Consider the following 22837-nt stretch of genomic DNA (forward strand, 5'->3'; position numbering starts at 1 on the left):
AAAAAATACTCTCCTTTTGTTGTTCTTGTCTCATATAACACGATTTCGCATAACACGGGACTTTGTAGGAATGTATCTACCGTGTTATAGGAGGGTTATAAAATATAAAACGACCTATTCCTAAGCAAATAAAATAATATTTTAAATAAGAAAAAATGAAACACGATACGTATTTGAACACACAGATATTAACTTTTGTTTACAAGAGACATGTCATATCGTCATAATGCTACGTTAACTAGACGGATTCTTAGCATTACATACATATATTGACAATAGATAATATTAACGTGTAGTAAGCAGCGCGATGGGCACAGAATTTCATTCCTACCAAACCGTCTTTAGTGGATTGTCACCAGTGAAAACGATAAATCGATGACAACTAAAAAATATAAACTGGTACCGCCGGACGGAGGATGGGGCTACTTGATTTGTGTCTCCGCGATAGTTAATATTGTGAGTTCCTTTAAATAATAACACTTCTAATATATTCCCTTCTTAGGAAACAAGGGTTGCATTTGGTCCATACAAACGTATTCTCTCTGTCGCGATTTCGATCCGGTAGTAGATTAATTCGCGAAGCAACTGCTCTTGAGTTGTTAGGTTTCCTTCGGAGGCGCTCGGGCAGCTGTTAGCAAATCCCACCCCTCCTGGCTGAGCCTTTGCTCGCCCACCTGTTCTGGTGAAACTGGAAAGGCCTCAGGGCCACCTGTAATCCTTCAATCTTAAAAAAAAGATCCAAAATGTTATAATGACATAAGCCTACAAAGGTATGATGCTATTTTAAAAAACACAAGAGAACGAGTCCATAGAAATCGTAAGACCAGTGAATGAACTGCCACACTTGAGACACAAAGTCAAAGCCTCAATTGTGATGTATATAAGAGCCATCCCATACTCCCAGAGTAGGATAAAATAGAATGGGGGGAAATAGAAGGGGTTTACATTGAGAGATAGTCCATAAAGATACTCCCTTTTTTATATTTATTTATTAGGTTCACACAACTGGATAATATCTAACCACGTTAACATTTAACTTAAATAGAAACAAAAAATACACCATGAATTCACCCTTTTGGGTGAGAGCATCACTTGTATAACTCATTTCTCTATAAGTTAATTAACAATTAAATTATAAAATAGCATGATCCTGTTCAATAAATAGCTCTTGGAAATAAAATCGCATAATGAGACATGCGATTTGCACGAAGTCATAGCATCGACTATCCTTTTTTTTTTTTTTTTCTGGTATAGGGCCGATCCTCCTACGAGGTCCCCGCGCAAAAGGGGCGCGCGAGGTATGTGAGACTCTACGATCTGCATGGTGTTGTGAGCAGACCGCGGGCCCAAGGATTTTAGGGCCCACCCACTAAACGACTCCCCTGCACTCTTACACCCGACGTCCGATCGCCTCCGAGGTCAGAACCCGGATGAGGTAGGGGGCTACCGCGGTCAACACTACAACCAGACGGCGCGGCTCACCCCAAGGACGCCCAGCCGACGGAGCCTTCGTGGCGAATCGAAGGCTCTGAAACGTCGGCCGTCTCGGTACGGCAGCCCGTCGGGCCGCCCAGACGGTGCCGCTGGTGTCCCGAAATACCCCGCTCGACCAGAACCAGCCTGCCGGGTCGGGACGCGATACACCGTCGACCGGTCGCTCTATTCACTCCACGGCAGCGCGCTAGAGTGCTGGTAGCGCGCCGCGCGGCCTCACCCCCTCAGGTCGCCCCTTGACCTTCACCGGGGGGGGCATCGACTATCCTGGAGACTCATTTTTTTACGGTTGTCACTACCATATTTTTCCTGCCCACGTAATCAGAATACTCTAGAATGCGTTTGAGACAGGTTTTTTAATAATCTTCATGTGATCCGATATTTATGGCGTTTCGTATTCTCTATAGTTATCGTGGTCACCGAAGACTGCTATACGGACCACCACGAAAACTGTACAGTTTTAATTTAAATACAAATCGCGAAAGCCAAATAAAATACTAAAAATACATTCTGATTCAAATACGGTCGGATTTGCCAAATACAGTATTGTATTGTCGAGTTTTAAAATGAGCTGTATAGTGCACACACATCTTAGTATTTTTTTTCTTGATTCGGTTATCTTCAAGACACTTTATCGGTTTGTGTAAGCATTGTGCTTACTTAATCTTTTACGTAATATATTGTGTGCATTTCCTTGTTTACCTACTATCTTGTTCTGTGACAAAGTGATAAATAATAATTATTTGTCTCCTCCACATTGCTCGATCATCTGCATCGTTTACGGTATTAAATTTCTAGGAGCAAGCTTAGGGACCCCGGTAACCGTACTTGTCGAACTCGACAAAGAGGTCGACGTACAACCTAACCCATGCATCAGCCCGCTGAGTTTCTCGCCGAATGTTGTCAACGGGTCGCGATTCCGATCCGGTATTCCCGATTCATTCGCGAAGCAATTGCTCTTAAGTTGTCAGGTCTCCTTCGGAGGCGCTCGGGCAGTTGTTAGCAAATCCCAGCCCTCCTGGCTGAGCCTTTGCTCGCCCACCTGTCCTGGTGAAACTGGAAAGGCCTCCGGGCCACCAGTAATCTTTCAATAATAAAAAAAAGGTATTAAATCTTGCATTTTCAATTTACAACTGAACTTGTATAAATATTTTCAGACCACAGCTACAGCTCTGACTCCAAATTTCGGGATGCTATACAATGATTTCATGTTAGAAATAGGAATGACTTCAACTGGAGCCACATTATTGAATGCGACAAATTCAATCTGCATGGCTATAGCAGGTCGGTATCTATATAATAATACGTGAAGCAAAAACTTTGTATCCCTTTTTACCAAAATCGCGCGGACGGAGGAGTATGAAATTTTCCATACTTATACAGAATATAGAGAAGAAGTGCCCCTTTGCATTAGATGCCTTCAGCTCTAATACTAGGGGCAGGCTTAGGGACCCCGGTAACCGTACTCGTCGAACTCGACAAAGAGGTCGACGTGCAACCTTTTTTTTTTTTTTTTTTTTTTTTTTTTTTTTTTTTTTTTATGATTGAAAGTTTACTGGTGGCCCGAAGGCCTTTCCAGTTTCACCAGGACAGGTGGGCGAGCAAAGGCTCAGCCAAGAGGGGTGGGATTTGCTAACAACTGCCCGAGCGCCTCCGAAGGAGACCTAACAACTCAAGAGCAATTGTTTCGCGAATGAATCTACTACCGGATCGGAATCGCGACCCGCTGAGAAGATCCGGCGAGAAACTCAGCGGGCTGATGCATGGGTTAGGTTGCACGTCGACCTCTTTGTCGAGTTCGACGAGTACGGTTACCGGGGTCCCTAAGCCTGCCCCTAGTATTAGAGCTGAAGGCATCTAATGCAAAGGTTATTGGATCTGATGGATCCGTAAGGACGTGTCTAGGGCGTCGACGGTGACTGGCTCCTGCATGATCAGGATTCGGGGAGTAGTCAGCGGCGGCAACGATAAGGCGATTATCATGACGCATAGCCTTATCGAAGTATCGTTCCGACGCTGACTTCATGTATTTCCGAATTGATTCGAGGCCCAGGTCGTCGTGTAGGTCAACGTTCCTCACGAACCACGGAGCCCCGACAGCTAACCTGCAAAAGCGGGATTGTAGGGATTGGAGGGTGTCTATGTGTGTGCGGGCCGCGTGAGCGAACACCACACTCGCGTAAGTCATGACGGGCCTTATGCAAGTTTTGTAAAGTGTCACCTTGTTCCGAAGGGACATTTTACTCCGCTTACAGATCATGGGGTAGAGTCTACCGAGAATAAACGCGGCACGGTCACGGACTGATTTTATATGCGGGCGGAATGTCATCGATGCATCCAGGGTAACGCCCAGGTACTTGACCTTCCTGGCCCAGGGTATGGGTTGTCTAAAGAGAGTAATCGGGGGTGTGAGATTCCTCCTCCTAATCCGGGAGGAAATCCGTGTGGAGCTTCCCCTCTGAAATAGCACCGCAGTACTTTTCGCTGGGTTGATGTCTATGCGCCATTTTCGGAACCACTGTCCTAGGGCTAGGGCTGCGCTCTGAAGCTTCTTCGCGATTAGGGACTTATTTCTACTAGAATAGTAAACAGTCGTGTCGTCGGCGAATAAAGCTAAATGGGTCGGCGGCGACCGGGGAATATCGTTGACAAATAAGCTAAATAGGAGGGGTGAGAGGACAGAGCCTTGCGGGACTCCAGCTGTGAGAGGTCGTGGGGAGGAGCGGGTTCCCTCGACTCGATATCGAAAAGAGCGGTTCGACAAGAAGTCCCGTATGATGAGCACGAGACTATCCGGCACGCCCATGTTGAATAGTTTGAAAATCAAACCATTGTGCCAGACTTTGTCGAACGCTTTTGCGACGTCGAAGAAGAGAGCTCCCGTGTATAACGGTTTTGGTCGATTAAGCCCCACAAGAATGTGCTCCGTGAGGCGGTGCACCTGTTGAACGCATGAATGATTTGTACGGAATCCGAATTGTTCATCGATAAGAATGCCCTTGGATGAGACGAAGTCTCTGAGGCGTTTGTAGAGCAGACGCTCATACAGTTTGCCTAGAGACATGAGGAGGCTAATCGGGCGGTAGCTCGTCGGATGATTTTTTGGTTTACCGGGTTTATGTATGCCGATAACGTCCGCTTCTTTCCACACCGCGGGAAAGATACAGTTCGCCATAGCGGCATTGAAAATAGATGCCAACATCACGATGAGTTGGACGGGTAGAAGTTTAATAACGCGGTTGGATATACCGTCGGAACCGGGAGCCTTGCGAGGACGTAGGTCTTTGATCAAGTCTTTAACTTCCATCGGGGTGACGGGTGGTAACGCATCAGAGGGTGGCAAGGAGGCTCTGCGTTCTACCTCACTGTCTACTAATTCTACATGAACAGGGTCCACGGATTGAGTGCTGGGCGTGCACTGGGTTTGCAATGTATCGGCCAGCAGCTCTGCTTTTTCGTCATCATCGAACGCCGCGAGTCGGCCTGAGGGGCCTACGAGGGGGGGCATAGTTACTACCGTATCCGATTTGAGAGTACGAGCTAAGCGGTAGTAAGACCTTTGGGAGGGCGCGAGTCCTTCTAAGAAATCAGACCATCTGGCATCTCGGACTTCGGCGATGCGAGACTTTACGTCGCGTTGTAGGGCACGCATTCGAATACGATTTTCCGCGGTAGGATACCTGTCGTAGGCGCGTATCGAGGCGTTCTTAGCTCTAAGGAGTTCCCTAATATCGTCGGACAATTTGAAGCGGTGAAGGAAGTCCTCCGCTACAACTTGTTTCGATGACCTATCTAATGTCGAGGTGATGTGTGACGTTAAGATGTCTATGGCTTCAGCGGTATCCTGAGGAGACGGGATAGAGTCCGGGTTAAACGGGAGCGATGGTGGATCAGATTCAGCCAGGCTGATGCCCAGCGTGTGCCAATCCACCACAGTCCTCGTGACGGGAACGGAATCGGGAGCGCGACCGAGCTTCATAACGACGGGACGGTGGTCTGAATCTAACTCTGAAACTACTTCGATCGAGTGTAAGCGCAGAGTTACGTTTTTTAATAACGCTATGTCGAGTATATCCGGGCGATGCGCGATATTTAGCGGGTAGTGAGTCGGGGTTAGCGGAGCGACGATATCGAAGGCGAGATCATCGACTAACGCGTCAAGCCGCCTGCCATTCGGGGTTGTGGTGTGTGAGTTCCACCTGATGTGTTTACAATTTAGGTCGCCCGCCAGAATGACAGAGCTCCCCATACCGAGCAGCGCCTCGATATCACTGCTTAGAACGATCTTATCCGGTGGAAGATAAACGGACGCGATAACGATCGGCGCGTGTCCCGTCAGTGAGATTCGGCACACTGATGCTTCGATATTAGCGAGCGCGGGAGGATCGAGCGGGACGCAATGCAGGGCTCTTCTATAGTAAATGACGGTACCACCACCACGGGCAGAGAGCCTGTCGTTCCTGACCATGTTATAGTTCGCGATTTTAGGGTCACGGCGCGCGGGCTTAAGTAGGGTCTCCTGCACTAAAAAGATATCAATTTGGTGGTCACGCAAAAAGTCAGAAACCTGATCACGTTGATTTGCGAGACCGTAAGCGTTAAAAAATCCTATCGTTACGGATAGGGGCTTTATTCTACTTATATACGCCATTAATTACCGGCGGAGTGAGGGGAGGACGTACGTATTTAATGACGCGTATACGTCGGCGTATTCCTGCACAACGGCGATAAAGTGTTGTGCAGTGGAGGCAGCGCGAATGGCGTCGCCCAAAGCGTTAACGCGCTCAAAGTTGATCGACTGAAAGAAGTCGATCGCTAAAGCGAGATTGTCGGACGCGGTCGGAGGGCAAGTCGCGGGAGAGGGACGAGTCGCGGGGGCGGGACGAATCGCGGAGGAGGGAGTTGTAGCCGTGTTCGTGTACGGCAGCGGTTTTGCCCAGGCCGAGACACTGGGCACCGCCGCCGGAACGAACGCTGGCTTAGCCTGCGACGCAGAGGGTGCCGAGGCTTTGATGTCTGGGCCGGAAGCTCGGAGGCGGTTTTGGCGGGCGACGCGGCGATTTATTTTAGGGGCTCGGGGGCAACCACGGTAATTCGCGGGGTGACCCTGTGTTCGACACAGGACGCAGCTAGGCGGTTCCGTCGCGGTTTTTTGGTCGCGAGCGCAGAGGGCCGTGGCGTGATCGCCCAAACACTTAACACATCGGGGGCGCGCGTGACAGTTACGGGAAGAGTGCCCGTACAATTGACAGTTATGGCACTGGCTAGGAGTGCCTTTTTTATGGGGGGCTTCGACAGCGATACCAGAGAGCCTACAGACGGTCTGTGTGTTAAAGATTTTCTTACCCTCGGGGGTAGGCTGGAGAGCGACTAGAACCATATTATATGGCTCCCTACCGCGACCGGTGTGCATACGGTGCACAGAATTCACTGGTAGGCCTTGTTCTAACAGGTCGGCTTTTACGAGCTCTACATCTAACTCTTTAGGGATTCCGCGTATTACAACGCGGAGTTCGCGCTCCTCCTGGAGCGTATACGTATGGAAACTTATACGCTCCTTACGGAGGTAAGAAGAGAGGGCCCTATGGTCGTCGGGTGTTTGAACCTTAATTTGAATGCCGTTCGCGAGGTTACGGGCATTCGTGAAATTTATATTTTTGGCCTTAAGGGCCAGGCAAACTCGATCCCAAGCTGCCTTCTCCTGAAGGATAACCGGGGGAGGGGTCTGGGTTTTATTTTGTGCCACCGGACGCGGCGACGGAGTGGCACGGGCTGGGGGCGCAACGGGAGTCTGAGGGCGGGGGCGCGACGCGTTCACGGCTTTGCTAATTTTAGCGGCCGCGGGAGCTCGAGACTCCGCGGCACGCTTCTTACCCTTCTGTACCAGGGTGAATCCATCCGTCGATGAGGCGGGGGCGAGGTCGACCTCCATGTCCGAGTCAGAGTCGGAGCACGAGGAGGCGGGTGCAGGCGACCTACGAGCAAGTGTAGGTGTTTTAGAGGGCGCGACGGAGGCCGCGGATGATCGCTCAGCTGAAACGATGGTCACGGCGGACGACGCAGCAGCTTTTCTCGCCAGTATAGGCGACACGGGAGCGGCAGGCACGACAGAGGCTGCGGTGCTCAATGCAGAAGCTCTGCACGCAGGTACAGGCGACGCAGGAGCAGCGAGCGCGGCGGAGTCCTCGAGAGGGCTCGCAGTGTGATTGGCCTTGAAGGCCAAAAACTCCGAGGCGAGCTGTGGGTGGCGAAGTCGGAGGAATTCCGCGAATACAGCGTCCATGATCGCTGAGTACCCAGGTGGGGCGGCCCCGGGTCTTGAAAACACTCGCCTTGCGGCGAGGCCCCAACTTCTCGGACCTGAGCGGTTCTATTGAACACAGGTGGCAATGCGGCGCGATTACTACAGGACAAAGAAAAAGCACAACAAAACAGAAATTACGAAAAGAAACAAAACAAATAAATACTTGCAGGAAACCACTTTGTCGGCAGATGTACCACGAACACAGAAACAACAAAAGGAAACAAAACAAATAAAAACTTCCAGAAAGAGCACTTAGTCGGCAGATGTACCACAAACACAGGCCGCGCGAACAATGGCCGGGCTAACAAAAGCCGGGCGAACAAAGACCGGGCGATCGAGTGGACGATGAGCACGTCCGCACGTGACGGGTGCCTCTATCGGAATGACGTGCAACCTAACCCATGCATCAGCCCGCTGAGTTTCTCGCCGGATCTTCTCAGCGGGTCGCGATTCCGATCCGGTAGTAGATTCATTCGCGAAACAATTGCTCTTGAGTTGTTAGGTCTCCTTCGGAGGCGCTCGGGCAGTTGTTAGCAAATCCCACCCCTCTTGGCTGAGCCTTTGCTCGCCCACCTGTCCTGGTGAAACTGGAAAGGCTTTCGGGCCACCAGTAAACTTTCAATCATAAAAAAAAAAAAAAAAAAAAAAAAAAAAAAAAAAAAAAAAAAAAAAAAAAAAAAAAAAAAAAAAAAAAAAAAAAAAAAAAAAAAAGTAGAAGTGCAAAATGCTAATTTTTTTTAAAAATAATGCATAAAAGACTACAGATACATTAAATCAATAAAGAAAACATTACACACACTACATACCATGTATTTGACGCACACACGCATGCACACTATTTATTGTCAAACTTTTGTTCTTGACGTCTGTTGTCAAATTGAGATTAAATATTGTTTGTCTTTGTTAATATTTTTTATAGTGTAGTCTTGGCGAAATTTGTGATTATAGAAGTATAAAATACAATCATAATAGTTTACAATTCCAATTAATTAACAATCATTTAAAACTCTGGAACTATAATTTACGACATCTGCAGAATGAAAGTATGTGTTTCTGTACTTGAGTGAGAATTACCGAAATTCTTCTTCTTCTACGAAAAACAGAGTGTAAAATCGCGGTGTTCACGTTAGGCCCCTACTGAATAGTCAAAAATAATAAATTTCACACGTTATTGAATTATTTAACCCACCTTGATAACCCTGTTTGTGCAGGTTTCCTGACAGATCCACTTCTGAAATTGATGTCTATGCGTAAACTAGCTTTTGCAGCAGCGATTATTTTTGACATTGGTTTTTTTGGAGTCTTTTTTGCTAATTCCGCCCTTCAGTTTTTCATTTTAAATGGAGTCATGCAGGTGCGTAGCTATTAATGTGTTACGATAATTTTTTCTGTCACGAAAACCGACATGCTATATGTTGGTTTACATGTCTTGAATTTATTTTTTATTGCTTAGATGGGTGGACGAGCTCACAGCCCACCTGGTGTTAAGTGGTTACTGGAGCCCATAGACATCCTTGTGATATAAGTCCTAAGGTCTCAGTATAGTTACAATGGCTGCCCCACCCTTCAAACCGAAACGCATTACTGCTTCACGGCAGAAATAGGCGGGGTGTTGGTACCTAGCCGTGCGGACTCACAAGAGGTCCTCCCACCAGTAATTACGCAAATTACAATTTTGCGGGTTTGATTTTTATTACACAATAATGTAATTGCACAGTAATGCATGAATAAGTACCAGAAATAGGATGGAGGTAGCTACTGGTAGATTTCGCAATGTGCCTTAGGATCAGCAATTAAAATTACTATAAATTACGGTTTTTATTAAACAACACAATCTTATTGCCCATTGAAGAAATCCTAGGTAAACACAATTTGGTAAACAAATTATCTATAGAAAATATTGTACCCAACAAATGCTGGTGGCAAAGCTAGTTATTCAAAACAGGGAAAAATACCACTGGAATATTTTAATGATTTCAATGATGAGATGATTACTAGTTTTGTTATTTGACCAGCGCATACGAAAATCGACAATTATATAACTTTTCAAATGTTGTATAAGAAAGACGTTCAGTGAGCGAGTTTCCGTTTAGATACAGTGCTTTTTATAGACAGGTAAACAAGCTCAGACCTGGTGTTAAGTAATAAAACTAATTTAATTTTCAGGGCTTAAGTCTGGGAGTTATATTTACCTTAACATTCAGCATTTTAAATGACTATTTTGTTGAGAAAAGACTGTTTGCGCTCAGTCTGGTTCAAACTATAGTCGGTAAGATAATGGTTATTTAACTAATAATACAATTATACGAACATTACATTAAATTTTTTGAGTTTCATGTATACGTAGACAAAATGCTTCTGGAATCCATATGATATGTTCTACAAAAACATTTACTGAAATTCGGAAAAATCAAATAAAAAAAACAGTTAGGTTGGGGAATTTGCTCAGTCTTCTTAGAGTGAAGTTTTTTAAAAAATATATATTAAACTTCAATATAAAATAATAACTAATAAAGAATAAAAAAAAAACTTCAATATTAATTATGAAACTTTCATTTTCCCAATTTCCGGTAATTCCATTAAAAGGTTTTTTTGAGAAGCAATACGAAAATGTTCTGGAGAATATTTTAATCGTGTCTTAGCTTATTTTTGTCTTTATAGAGAAAAAATGAAGAAATGAACCCGTATTTTAATGTGACAAATAATTTATATTGTTTTTATGTATTATACCTAGTCAGGTCATAAATTCTGTCACATGTTTAATGTAAAATAATTGAAACAAGTTTATTCATTATGTAACCATTAAATTACCAAAATGAACTTAACAAAACATAGATTCTTATGACACTAAAGTTTATTCAAAATGACCTCCGTGATTTTGAATACAGGCCTTCAATCTGCGCGGCCAGTCGTCTATCGCAGCACGAACGAGGTCCATGTCAATATCGGCGGCTGCCTTAATCAAGGATGTCTTGAGTGACTCCAAATTGGGATGAGGCTTTGAGCACGCCTTTTCCTCCAAGTGTTGCCATATCTTGTAATCTAACGGATTCAAATCTGGACTGGAGGAGGGCCAGTCTTCGTGCCGGATGAAGTCGATTTCACGCGCCGCCAGCCAGTATTGTGTGCTCTTCGCTCTATGAGCTGGCGCCGAATCTTGTTGGAATACCCAGTGCCTGTTATTGAACATGGTATGAGAAACAGGTTCCACAAGGTTCGTCAGGACTGTATTTTGATACACAACTGCATTCGTTTTTACACCTTTCTCACAAAAATGTACCTCTGTTAAGCCCCAATAAAAAACTCCCAACCATACCATGAGCGAGGATGGAAAATGACCTCGTTGGACACGCGGAATACGGTTGCTCGCTTCTTCACTACTGTGTGCGTACACTTTATCATTTTGTTTGTTGTAGCTCTCTTCTACGGTAAAAATTTTTTCATCCGAAAAAAGAATTTCCCGATATTTTTTCCCGCGTACCGCTTCAACAAAGCGCGACATCTCTTCAGTCTCAGGTCCATTAGACGAGCATTCAAACGATGTCCTGTTTTTCTTCGATATGCCCGAAGCCCTAAGTCTTCATTTAACACCCCTTTCACCGTGGTTCTGCTTAACCCCATCTGAAGGGCCAACAGTTTCTGCTTACGTTTGGGATTTCTTTGAATTCGCGCCTTCACAGCTTTTATCACTCCTGGAGTCCTAACAGACCGAGGGCGACCACTTCTTGACCTGTCATCTACACTAGAGTCTTCATTGTATCGTTTGATGGTACGATAAACGAATCCTTTGGTTATATTCAAATTTTTTCAGTATGTTAAAAATTTGAATTGGCGCGTAACCGCAACGATGCAACGCAATAACTGCAACACGGTCTTCTTTAAGCGTCCACTCCATATTTAAAAATGAGTAAAATTTTAAAATTCATTCATTTTTATTTTCATGAACAATTCGAAATTCGAATTCAATAAACATTTTTGTGGCCAGCATTCTAAAAGAAAAGTTTTTACTGTGTGACAATACTTATGACCTGACTAGTTATAATATGACTTTTACATTATACACAGAGGCTTACAAAAACCAATCATGAGTTTCCTTAATTAAATAATTGAATAAGATATTTAAACTAGTATTAGGAACGATAGTAAATTTTATGCTTTAATTTTCAGCGATAATATCACTGGTGACCCCCATACTTTTGAAATGGAGTTTGGCATATTATGGATTTCGTGGTACAATGCTCATTTTGACGGGAATCACAATGCAAAATTTTTTTTCAGTTTGTTTAATGCAACCTGCTAAGTGGCATTTTAAAAGAATCGAAGTGTGCTCCGAAAATGGTGAGCTAAATTTCATCCATGCCAACGCTTTAATAAATATGGATTATATAAAGATAAATGAAATTTATTGTTTCGTGTAGACTGAAGGTTGTATAATTTGTAGTTCCATGTTTTTAATTTGATCAATTTCAATATCCTGAAAAATTTTTGTGTAATTAAAATCTTGTTAGCGATATTCGTATTCAAAATTGACAATCATTATGAGTACATATATATAAACTATGCGGAAAAATTTTTTGGTCGTCATGGACTTTAATTTCTTTTCGTAAAACAATTTAAGACAAAGTTGAAATTAACTCGCATGAACCTATTAACCACAATTTACAATTTACAGTAATATCAGAAAAAGAATCACTAATGGCCGTGAATGAAAAAGAAGATAATGAATCTAATGTCCCTAATTTGATACCAAAAGATGTTGAAAATGCTACACCCGCACAAAAATCATACGAGTCATCATTACCAGAACACACAAAAGTAAATGGTTTAAAGTAAGTTGACATTGGCACTTAAATTGCAGTATTAATTTATATAAACGTCATATTTTCGAGTGATAGATTTCACTTTTATATGCGTAGGTGCTTTTAAATTTAAGTAAATACTAGAGTCCAAATATTTAATATAATACTAGGTACGTAAAAGCTGCGATCCATATTCAAATATTAGATCGAAGTGTAAGTTGGATTGGAACAGCCTACATGTGCTCAAACACGGCCTACCTAAATGCTACTCAGTATTTAACGTTGGAATCAGGGGGAGAAAGGCTGCCACCTCTATTGAAGAATGATGAAGACGGTGCATTCCGGTGTAAAATAAATTATGCATTTTGTGTTCCAAACCGGAGCGTGGTATTGTTGTACATGATTGTAGTAACAAGCTTCGTCGTATAAGATATCGACGCGTTCACCTAACTGCGCCAAGAACAGATTGAAAACAATTGAATTTCTATTTTTTAGGAAGATATTCCAGAGCATCATTGATATATCAGTGTGTAAACAAATGATATCGACTGGCGCAGGCATCGGGACATCGTTGGCTTTATTTACAAATTTAGTATATTTGCTATTTATACCACAAGCATTGTATGATATCAACTGGGATCAGGTAAATTATTTGTTAAAATATTTACGATATCCACCGGCTATTTCTCAAACTGAGAATTACGTATTAAAGAAACAGTAAAAAAATGAGATTTCAGGAAACAAAATTAAATGCGAGGCTTAATTCCGCTAATAAACTCATTATATAAGGTAGCATCTCTGACCTAGTTTGTTCCGGTCAAGTTAGGGTAACCAACTTTCTCATAAGCTGTGAATAATAATACTGTCTCGCTGTTCCTGATACGCAATCTCCAAAATTTCATTTATATGGATTTGCACATTCGTTTCTCTTCAATCTAGTTCAATCATGAAAAACGAAATCCCGGTAAGCATACTCGTCGAGCTCGGCAAGGGGTTCCTCGTGCAACCTAACCCATCAGCTCGCTGAGTTTCTTGCTGGATCTTCTCAGCGGGTCGCGATTCCGATCCGGTAGTAGATTCATTCGCGAAGCAGTTGCTCTTGAGTTGTTAGGTCTCCTTTGGAGGCGTTCGGGCAGCTGTTAGCAAATCCCACCCTTCCTGACTGAGCCTTTGCTCGCCCACCTGTCCTGGTGAAACTGGAAAGGCCTCAGGGCAACCAGTAATCCATCAATCATGAAAAAAAAAAAAAAACTTTAAAAATCTTCTTGAACACATGAAATAACGATTTATTTGATGCTAGCACGAAAAACAGTGGCTGAAAAATTTAGACAAATTCCAATATTTCCACTTCTCAAATGTTTAGTTCTAAAGAGAAAAGACAAATGTAGAGAATTTAAAAAAAAAAGACACTGTTTTATCCCTATATAGATTACAAAAGTACTACAACGTGGTATGGAAATACCTATCCTCTTCCTCCTTTAATCGATCGCTCACTGCTGAGCATCGTGATGCACCCGACTGTGACCTTTTTTTTGATTTGTAGCCACTTATGTGGCACAGTGAAGTGCGTGGCTCAGCCTCGTGTCTAGATGTTCGGACACCTGGTCACTCCATCTTTTATGGCTCCGACCTCTGGATCGTTTACCATCCACTTTACCCATCACTATGAGTCTCTCCAGGTTGTCAGAGGGCTTTCTTGCTAATGACCAAAATACTGGAGCATTCTAGACCCATATGGTGAGTAGCCTCTGTTCAACGTTTAGCTCGTTAAAGATGAAAGCGTTCGTCCGGGAAGCCGTCCAAGGGATGCGCAACATGCGCCGCCAGCACCACATCTCAAACGCGTCTATGTGTCGTCTGTCAGACTATTTTAAGGTCCAGGGCTCAGCGCCATACAAAAAGATTAGGGAAACGAGCGTCTCAACAATTTACACTTTCGTCTTTTTGAGTATGTTCTGATCCCTCTATATTTTGTTGAGCTGGCTCATAGCGAATTTGGTCATTCCGATGCGTCGCCTTATTTTGGTTTTCGATCCTCGTCTATTCAAAATAATCGAGCCGAGGTACACGAAAGTCTTGACGATATATACCTATGTATAAATATAAATAACAATAGTTCAAAATCGACATTAAGTTAATTTTTTTGGACGGTTTTCACTCTTCTTTTTTTATATTCTAAATTGACGGGACTGCTTTGTTTGTATATTTTGTATTATTTATTATCTTTGAATCAAAACACGGGGTTGCGGCTAAATACGTGCAGTTTTTGAAGTTCAGAAGAGGGATATTACTTAATCTATTATAGAAAAATGTAAGGACGTATCAGCGTTTGATTTAGACCATGTGGTTTAAAAAAATTACGTCCGTGCCATTATCTACGTAATGAATTCGTTATGTATGGAAATAGCTTGTATTATTAACCCACGTACACTTTGGCCTTTTAAGATAAGACTCTTTATTTCTCTCATAATTTCTCTTCATTTTTCTCAAGACTCTTCATTTTGCAATTTTTGACAAATAAATTGATCATTATTACCAATTAGAGAACACGAATTTCTTTGGATTGCGTTAGCAGATTGTACATGAATTTACATATTTTTTTCTGTTTTCAGAATAGCGTAGCCTTTGCTTTATCTCTCTATGCGTTTGGTGACCTGGTCACAAGAATGTTTTTGTTATGCGCGAGTAGATGGTTACATAATGTTGGCAGTCAAGAATTATATATTGGAGGGCTTGTAGTGGGCTTGCTATCAAGATTGGGTGAGAATTTCTTTATATATTTATAAGTTACTAGCTGACCCGGCAGACTTTGTAGTGCCTCAATTGATAAATAAAAGACCTAAACTTTTGTATAAAATAACTTTAAAACAAACAAAAGGAATCCGTCCGACGGGGGACACATCAAAGGAAAAAACAAAATTGTTATTTTTATTTAATTCCGAGCATTTTCATATTGAAATCTACCCTTTAAACCTTCCCTGGACTTCCACAAATAATTTAAGACCAAAATTAGTCAAATCGGTCCAGCCGTTCTCGAGTTTTAGCGAGACTAACGAACAGCAATTCATTTTTATATATAAGTATATAGATTTGACTTTAAAACGTAAACTTTGATACTTTTAGCACATGACGATAATAAAGTAATGCATCACGCATGCTGCTCATGTTTCCCCTTTATTAAAAAATCACACATAATATCACCAGTCTTCCTGAAATGAATCAACTAAATCTCCTGTCGCCTTATTACATGTGTCCGAACTTCAAATGAGATAGAGCTCAACAAAGGGAGGCGGGAACTATATGACGCATTTGGTGCGAAGCGTCACTTTTCGAGGCTTGCTCCGAGAATATGGCTTATCTGTTTGCATAGCTAGGATATTCCACTACCTTCCATCAGTTCTTTCCCATTATGCGTGTTGAGCATCTTACACAACGTCTCTTTGGATCTTCTCCACCGGTCGAAAAAGCTGAGAAAGCCAGAATATCGACCCTTATCGTAGTCCTGACTTAAGGTCAATCTAGTGTGGAGAGAGCAGGCGGCTTTTCTCAAACGCTACCCCACCGTGATTTGTGTCGCTCTCAAATATCGCCACCACGAGGCTAGACAGCAACAAGTCGGTATTTTTTTTATTTGACGAGTACACGGCACTTCTCTTTCGGTTCGGAACAAGCTGTGAGGGTTTTTCCATGGTGCCAACTCACATTTACAGCTATCGAGATCTGAGACTCACCCAGTCCTTGGAGACGGAACGAATAGACTCGAAGATTCGCAGACCAGCCGAAGGTTCTGCTAGTCGTCCGGACTATCCCTCCACCACGGACTACCGAGATTGAGCTTCCTGTGTTTTGATAAAAGTTACAAAGCTTCCCTAAAAATTTTATGTTTGGTAAATAATCAATACACCTGTACAATACAAACAGACTAGACTAGACTAGATAGTTATTACCATAAATAATCTAAATCTATGTGTATCCGATGGATGAATCAAACGGCTTGCTATTTTCGAATATAGAAATTTAAGTTTGGTTACTAAGTCACGTTTTTTATTAGTAAGATAAACGAGTTCACGATTGATACTAGACGGTCACCGTGATTACAATTATCCGCTTTTAGAAAGGATCGTTAACACAATTGCATTAAAATAATGTCTATTCTACTCGTCAAAGCAATTGGTGTAAATACCTCGCGGCAGAAACAGTCGGATTTCGTCAATAAGCCCTCCCAATATCGTGAATGAATTGTTACACTGCTTTTTCAAAAAATTACAGCATGTTCTACCCATGGAAACTTTGGGCATGCTATGTGCAAGATTTTCAATGTTCTCCTAGGCCATAATTCAGCATTCTTGTGAAGCTGCCTCGGTACTGTAACGTCTATATAAACGCATTTTTTTACAGGAATGGAGTGGACACCAAACAAGATAGTTAAATTAGTGTGCATTACATTGATGGGCATTTCTCACTGTACGATCAACGTTTTGGCGTTCATTCTTGTTGGCGAATCTGTTAGTCCTGAAAAATACACGTCCGCCATTGGTTTCTTACTGTTACTAGTCGGGGTATTTTTTCTAACACTGGGACCCGCAGTTGGTGAGTATTTTTATTCTTAGATGGATCTAACACATCACTCTTAGCTCACATCCGATTTAATGTTAGCTGTTTCGGCACTGTTATAGAAATTAAAACGTGAATGCACTTTTTAGTCAAAGACAACAAACGTAGTATCAACGTTTTGAATTCCTCGTGGCCTAAAGGATAAGACGTCCGGTACATTCGTATCTAGATGCAACGGTGTTCGAATCCCGCAGGCGGGTACCAATTTTTGTAATGAAATACGTAGGTACTTAACAAATATTCACGATTGACTTCCACGGTGAAGGAATAACATCATGTAATAAAAATCAAACCCGCAAAATTATAATTTCCGTAATTACTGGTGGTAGGACCTCTTGTGAGTCCGCACGGGTAGGTACCACCAACCTGCCTATTTCTGCCGTGAAGCAGTAATGCGTTTCAGTTTGAAGGGTGGGGTAGTCGTTGTAACAGCTATTTATATGAATAATAATAATAGCCGTCATCACGTAGACTATACATTAGAAACTGTATAGCCATCATACTAAGACTATACATAAATAATAAAAATCTTACGTTACGGACGTTTTTACCCGGTTAGAGTACCTAACCCTCCGCATCGTCCCATAAGGAACTTCGTTCCAATAATGACAATAAAAGTGCTACATTAGTCTACGACTCGCACAAACCGAAGACAATTATATAGGTATTTACTATACTTAATATATAAATAAATAAATATTTACTAACAATCACGCCACGTTAACTGGTCCCGTGATAAGTTCGTAAAGAACTTGTGTTATAGGTATCAGATAACGGATATAAATGTAAGATTTTTATTATACACATACATATATTTAATATACATCCATAACCCTGGAAAAGACATTTATATTTATCATACAAATATCTTCCCTTGGCGGGATTCGAACCCGCGACCCCCTTGTGTAGTGACCATGTCACTTACCACTACACCAGACGGCCATTAAATAACTTAATGCAATTGAAAATACTAAAACCACATCAAAATTTATAACAATCGAGGCTTGTATCAATTTCGAGACTAAGACGTAACTAAAATATCTACCGTAAGTGCCTTCTCTGAACAGTGAATTTACTGATGATGTCGCAAATTAATTAAACTATGTATTATGTTTCAGGCGCTGTTCGGGACATCACAAATAGCTACACCGTGGCATTCTATGTCCTCTCAAGTATATTCGCTATAGTTATACTGTTTTGGACCATTGAACTATATTACAAAAAGAGTAAACATAAAAGAGAAATGTCGTCGAGATCAAGACAAGTTAATCTTAAGTGAATAAATTGTCATGATGAACAAGATTTTAATTATTAGCTCCATTCGTGAAGACTCGTCATGCAGAGAGGCTTAATAAACTACTATCTTTGTTTGAAGAAGGACAAATCGTAGAGCTGAGAGTTTTTTTTTGTAATAAAAATTAGCTTGATAAATGTTTCCTGGCATTTGTTATCAATTATAATCTTTATGGTTACATATCAATGTTAGTTTTGTAGTACATGAAAGGTTAGTGAAATTATTTGATAGCTTTTTATTTTTATTGCCTAGATGTGTGGACGAGCTCACAGCTCACCTGGTGTTAAGTGGTTACTGGAACCCTTAGACATCTACAACGTAAATGCGCCACACACCTTGAGATATAAGTTCTAAGGTCTCAGTATAGTTACAACGGCTGCCCCACCCTTCAAACCGAAACGCATTATTGCTTCACGGCAGAAATAGGCGGGGCGGTGGTACCTACCCGTGCGGACTCACAAGAGGTCCTACCACCAGTATCACAAGAGGTCCTACCACCAGTAAAATAGCTGAATCGCTTTTTCAACACTTTCATTGTTTACAATGCGCTAATCGAAGATTAGATGGCAAATACACGATTTTTCAAAATGCAGCCAACAGTCAAGAAGATCTATCTATTTCTATTGATTAGAAATCGAATGCAACAAGTCCGCCTTCAATGTATAATCTAAAAAAAATGCGTTTATCTTCTATATTTTTAAATGTATATTACATGCGAATGAGGACATGGTTGGGGATAAGTAGTTACGGGGGTCCATAGATGTCACAGTGCGAATCTCGCCACCCATTTTTAGATACAAGATCTAAATCTCAATGTGTATTACTATTTGTGTTATATGTGTTCTTAACTATTTATTTGATAGTGATGAAATTTAGTTGTTGTCATTCGAGGCATGGGTGTCGTAGTGTGGAGTATTCGTACATTTATTATAGAAATGCTCTAAGTGATTGTTCCAGCTGATCTCTTCTCTTTTTTACCATTCAACGTCTGCCATCGGACCAAGGTACATCCATACTATTAAGAACTGGCGCGTTCATCTTGCATAGTGTGTTTGTAGATCTTTTTTGTAACGTACCATCCGGAATAAACCCCCTTCCACGGTGTTTCCCGACCGCTATGACGAGGTTTTAGGATTATTAGCAGTAGACAGTGGCTTGGCTGCGCCCTTGGCATTCCTAATTACTATGAAGTGGCATGATTGTCTGCGTACATCGGCTATAAAAATAAAGCGTTAGTCACAGCGGACAGGGATCCGCTTTTATTAGTTTTAGTTAAATATGTTCACAAAACTTGTATAACGAATTACTTACTTAGAACTTAATTGGTACTAAAGCCCGTCCGGACACGAGCAAGGTGGAATAAAATTCTGTGATTGTATATAATGTAACGTAGCACAGCTGTTGTGCCAAAATAATTATTACTTCAATACTGTGTCTCAACATGGGCACTGGTGGTAGGGCGTCTTGTGTGTACGTACGGGTAGGTACCACTACCCTGCCTTTTTGTGCCGTGAAACAATAATGCGTACACAGTAGGTAGGCCGTGAGCTCGTCCACCAATCTAAGAAATACAATAAATAAATAAAGTTTATTTGTTCCGGTCACCGCTTCATGTCAATCACGTCTCTCTCCTCTGTCCGTCTTAATTGATAAAAAATAATAATATATGTAGTTTCAAATGCACGGTCAAAACGTTACCTTCATTTCTATCTTGACATATCAAACATTAAGGTTTAAATGGCCGTTCCGAGCTGTTCTAATAAAGGTAAATAGCTATCGTTAGCTACAATGACATTGAAGCTGCGATACTTTAAGATAAATATTTTTTTGTATTGAAACTCGCGACATCTTGTAGCGGGTGCCCCTAAATTTATATGTTGTTAACATTAAGGCATTTAATTATAGTGTAACTGTACACAGAAAATAAAAAATTGATAAATGATACAAGTCTTTATTTTTTATAGACTAATTACATTTTAATCATTTGTGGTTACTGAAAATTAACAAAATCTTTCATTAAAAACAAGATACAGGATAGATAATTTGTTACTGCTATCAACAGAAGCAATGTGAAACTAATCGAAGAAAAGCCATCTATTGGCCGACGCCCGTAAACATTTTTGTTGAGTGCTCGAGTTGCTTATCTGTATCTAATTTATGTGTATTATCTGAATCGCTTGCCGCGAACACCGATTGTTGTTTATCAGACAATGAAATAATCTAATAATGTAGGCGCTACTGCTCGAAATTCAGCTACGAAATGTTCAACCAGTGAGCAGGTTTTGATTAGGAGTTATCTGAAGACCGTTGCTTGTAATTGTACGGTAGAAAGTTCTTTAATTCGCCGCAATAGAAAGCCGATTATATTGATTCTCGGTTTGATCGCTAGGGTACGACTCTGATGTGAACAAATTTTATGAGTATTTATAAAATTTTCCAAAATGTTGTTCGGGCACAAAAGTGGACGGAAAAATATCATTCAGGCGCTTTAAAAAATGTGCAATTATTGTCTAAAGGGCTTTTCAATAATTCGTCAATGTTAATGCTTAGGTTAAACGTATACAAATAGATTATACATTGCAAACCCAGTGCACGCCCAGCACTCAATCCGTGGACCCTGTTCATGTAGAATTAGTAGACAGTGAGGTAGAACGCAGAGCCTCCTTGCCACCCTCGGATGCGTTACCACCCGTCACCCCCATGGAAGTTAAAGACTTGATCAAAGACCTACGTCCTCGCAAGGCTCCCGGTTCCGACGGTATATCCAACCGCGTTATTAAACTTCTACCCGTCCAACTCATCGTGATGTTGGCATCTATTTTCAATTCCGCTATGGCGAACTGTATCTTTCCCGCGGTGTGGAAAGAAGCGGACGTTATCGGCATACATAAACCCGGTAAACCAAAAAATCATCCGACGAGCTACCGCCCGATTAGCCTCCTCATGTCTCTAGGCAAACTGTATGAGCGTCTGCTCTACAAACGCCTCAGAGACTTCGTCTCATCCAAGGGCATTCTCATCGATGAACAATTCGGATTCCGTACAAATCACTCATGCGTTCAACAGGTGCACCGCCTCACGGAGCACATTCTTGTGGGGCTTAATCGACCAAAACCGTTATACACGGGAGCTCTCTTCTTCGACGTCGCAAAAGCGTTCGACAAAGTCTGGCACAACGGTTTGATTTTCAAACTATTCAACATGGGTGTGCCGGATAGTCTCGTGCTCATCATACGGGACTTCTTGTCGAACCGCTCTTTTCGATATCGAGTCGAGGGAACCCGCTCCTCCCCCCGACCTCTCACAGCTGGAGTCCCGCAAGGCTCTGTCCTTTCACCCCTCCTATTTAGCTTATTCGTTAACGATATTCCCCGGTCGCCGCCGACCCATTTAGCTTTATTCGCCGACGACACGACTGTTTACTATTCCAGTAGAAACAAGTCCCTAATCGCGAAGAAGCTTCAGAGCGCAGCCCTAGCCCTAGGACAGTGGTTCCGAAAATGGCGCATAGACATCAACCCAGCGAAAAGTACTGCGGTGCTATTTCAGAGGGGAAGCTCCACACGGATTTCCTCCCGTATTAGGAGGAGGAATCTCACACCCCCGATTACTCTCTTTAGTCGATCCATACCCTGGGCCAGGAAGGTCAAGTACCTGGGCGTTACCCTGGATGCATCGATGACATTCCGCCCGCATATAAAATCAGTCCGTGACCGTGCCGCGTTTATTCTCGGTAGACTCTACCCCATGATCTGTAAGCGGAGTAAAATGTCCCTTCGGAACAAGGTGACACTTTACAAAACTTGCATAAGGCCCGTCATGACTTACGCGAGTGTGGTGTTCGCTCACGCGGCCCGCACACACATAGACACCCTCCAATCCCTACAATCCCGCTTTTGCAGGTTAGCTGTCGGGGCTCCGTGGTTCGTGAGGAACGTTGACCTACACGACGACCTGGGCCTCGAATCAATTCGGAAATACATGAAGTCAGCGTCGGAACGATACTTCGATAAGGCTATGCGTCATGATAATCGCCTTATCGTAGCCGCCGCTGACTACTCCCCGAATCCTGATCATGCAGGAGCCAGTCACCGTCGACGCCCTAGACACGTCCTTACGGATCCATCAGATCCAATAACCTTTGCACTAGACGCCTTCAGCTCTAGGAGCAGGCTTAGGGACCTCGGTAACCGTACTCGTCGAACTCGACAAAGAGTTCGCCGTGCAACCTAACCCATGAATCAGCCCGCTGAGTTTCTCGCCGGATCTTCTCAGCGGGTCGCGATTCCGATCCGGTAGTAGATTCATTCGCGAAGCAGCTACTCTTGAGTT

General features: G+C 42.6%; 2 protein-coding genes across 5 annotated transcripts in view; one reads left to right on the forward strand and one right to left on the reverse strand.

Moving 5' to 3' along the window:
* Positions 1-22837, reverse strand: part of LOC101738757 (solute carrier family 12 member 6) — a 419122-nt gene that overhangs the window by 189968 nt on the left and 206317 nt on the right. The gene's annotated exons all lie outside the window — the stretch shown is intronic.
* On the forward strand, positions 293-18508 carry LOC101744522 (monocarboxylate transporter 1). Of its 2 annotated transcripts, XM_012693711.4 has the most exons (10): positions 293-456; positions 2652-2778; positions 9010-9152; positions 9965-10067; positions 11966-12136; positions 12471-12627; positions 13093-13240; positions 15210-15357; positions 16996-17187; positions 18330-18508. In XM_012693711.4, exons 1-10 carry the CDS (start codon positions 376-378, stop codon positions 18488-18490), a joined length of 1431 nt encoding a protein of 476 aa, XP_012549165.1. In that variant the 5' UTR covers positions 293-375; the 3' UTR covers positions 18491-18508. The 2 variants fall into 2 exon arrangements, with proteins under 2 accessions (XP_012549165.1, XP_012549166.1); XM_012693712.4 differs by lacking the exon at positions 2652-2778 and having other exon boundaries at positions 298-456.

This window comes from Bombyx mori, chromosome 5, assembly GCF_030269925.1.
Source record: "Bombyx mori chromosome 5, ASM3026992v2".
In the NCBI taxonomy this organism is placed as follows: Eukaryota; Metazoa; Arthropoda; class Insecta; order Lepidoptera; family Bombycidae; genus Bombyx; species Bombyx mori.

Bases quoted from the DNA above. Each gene is read 5' to 3' on its own strand.
- LOC101744522 (XM_012693711.4), top strand. From the start codon at position 376: ATGACAACTAAAAAATATAAACTGGTACCGCCGGACGGAGGATGGGGC. The intron at 457-2,651 runs GTGAGTTCCTTT...AAATATTTTCAG, and splicing joins TCTCCGCGATAGTTAATATT to ACCACAGCTACAGCTCTGAC. The intron at 2,779-9,009 runs GTCGGTATCTAT...CTGTTTGTGCAG, and splicing joins AATCTGCATGGCTATAGCAG to GTTTCCTGACAGATCCACTT.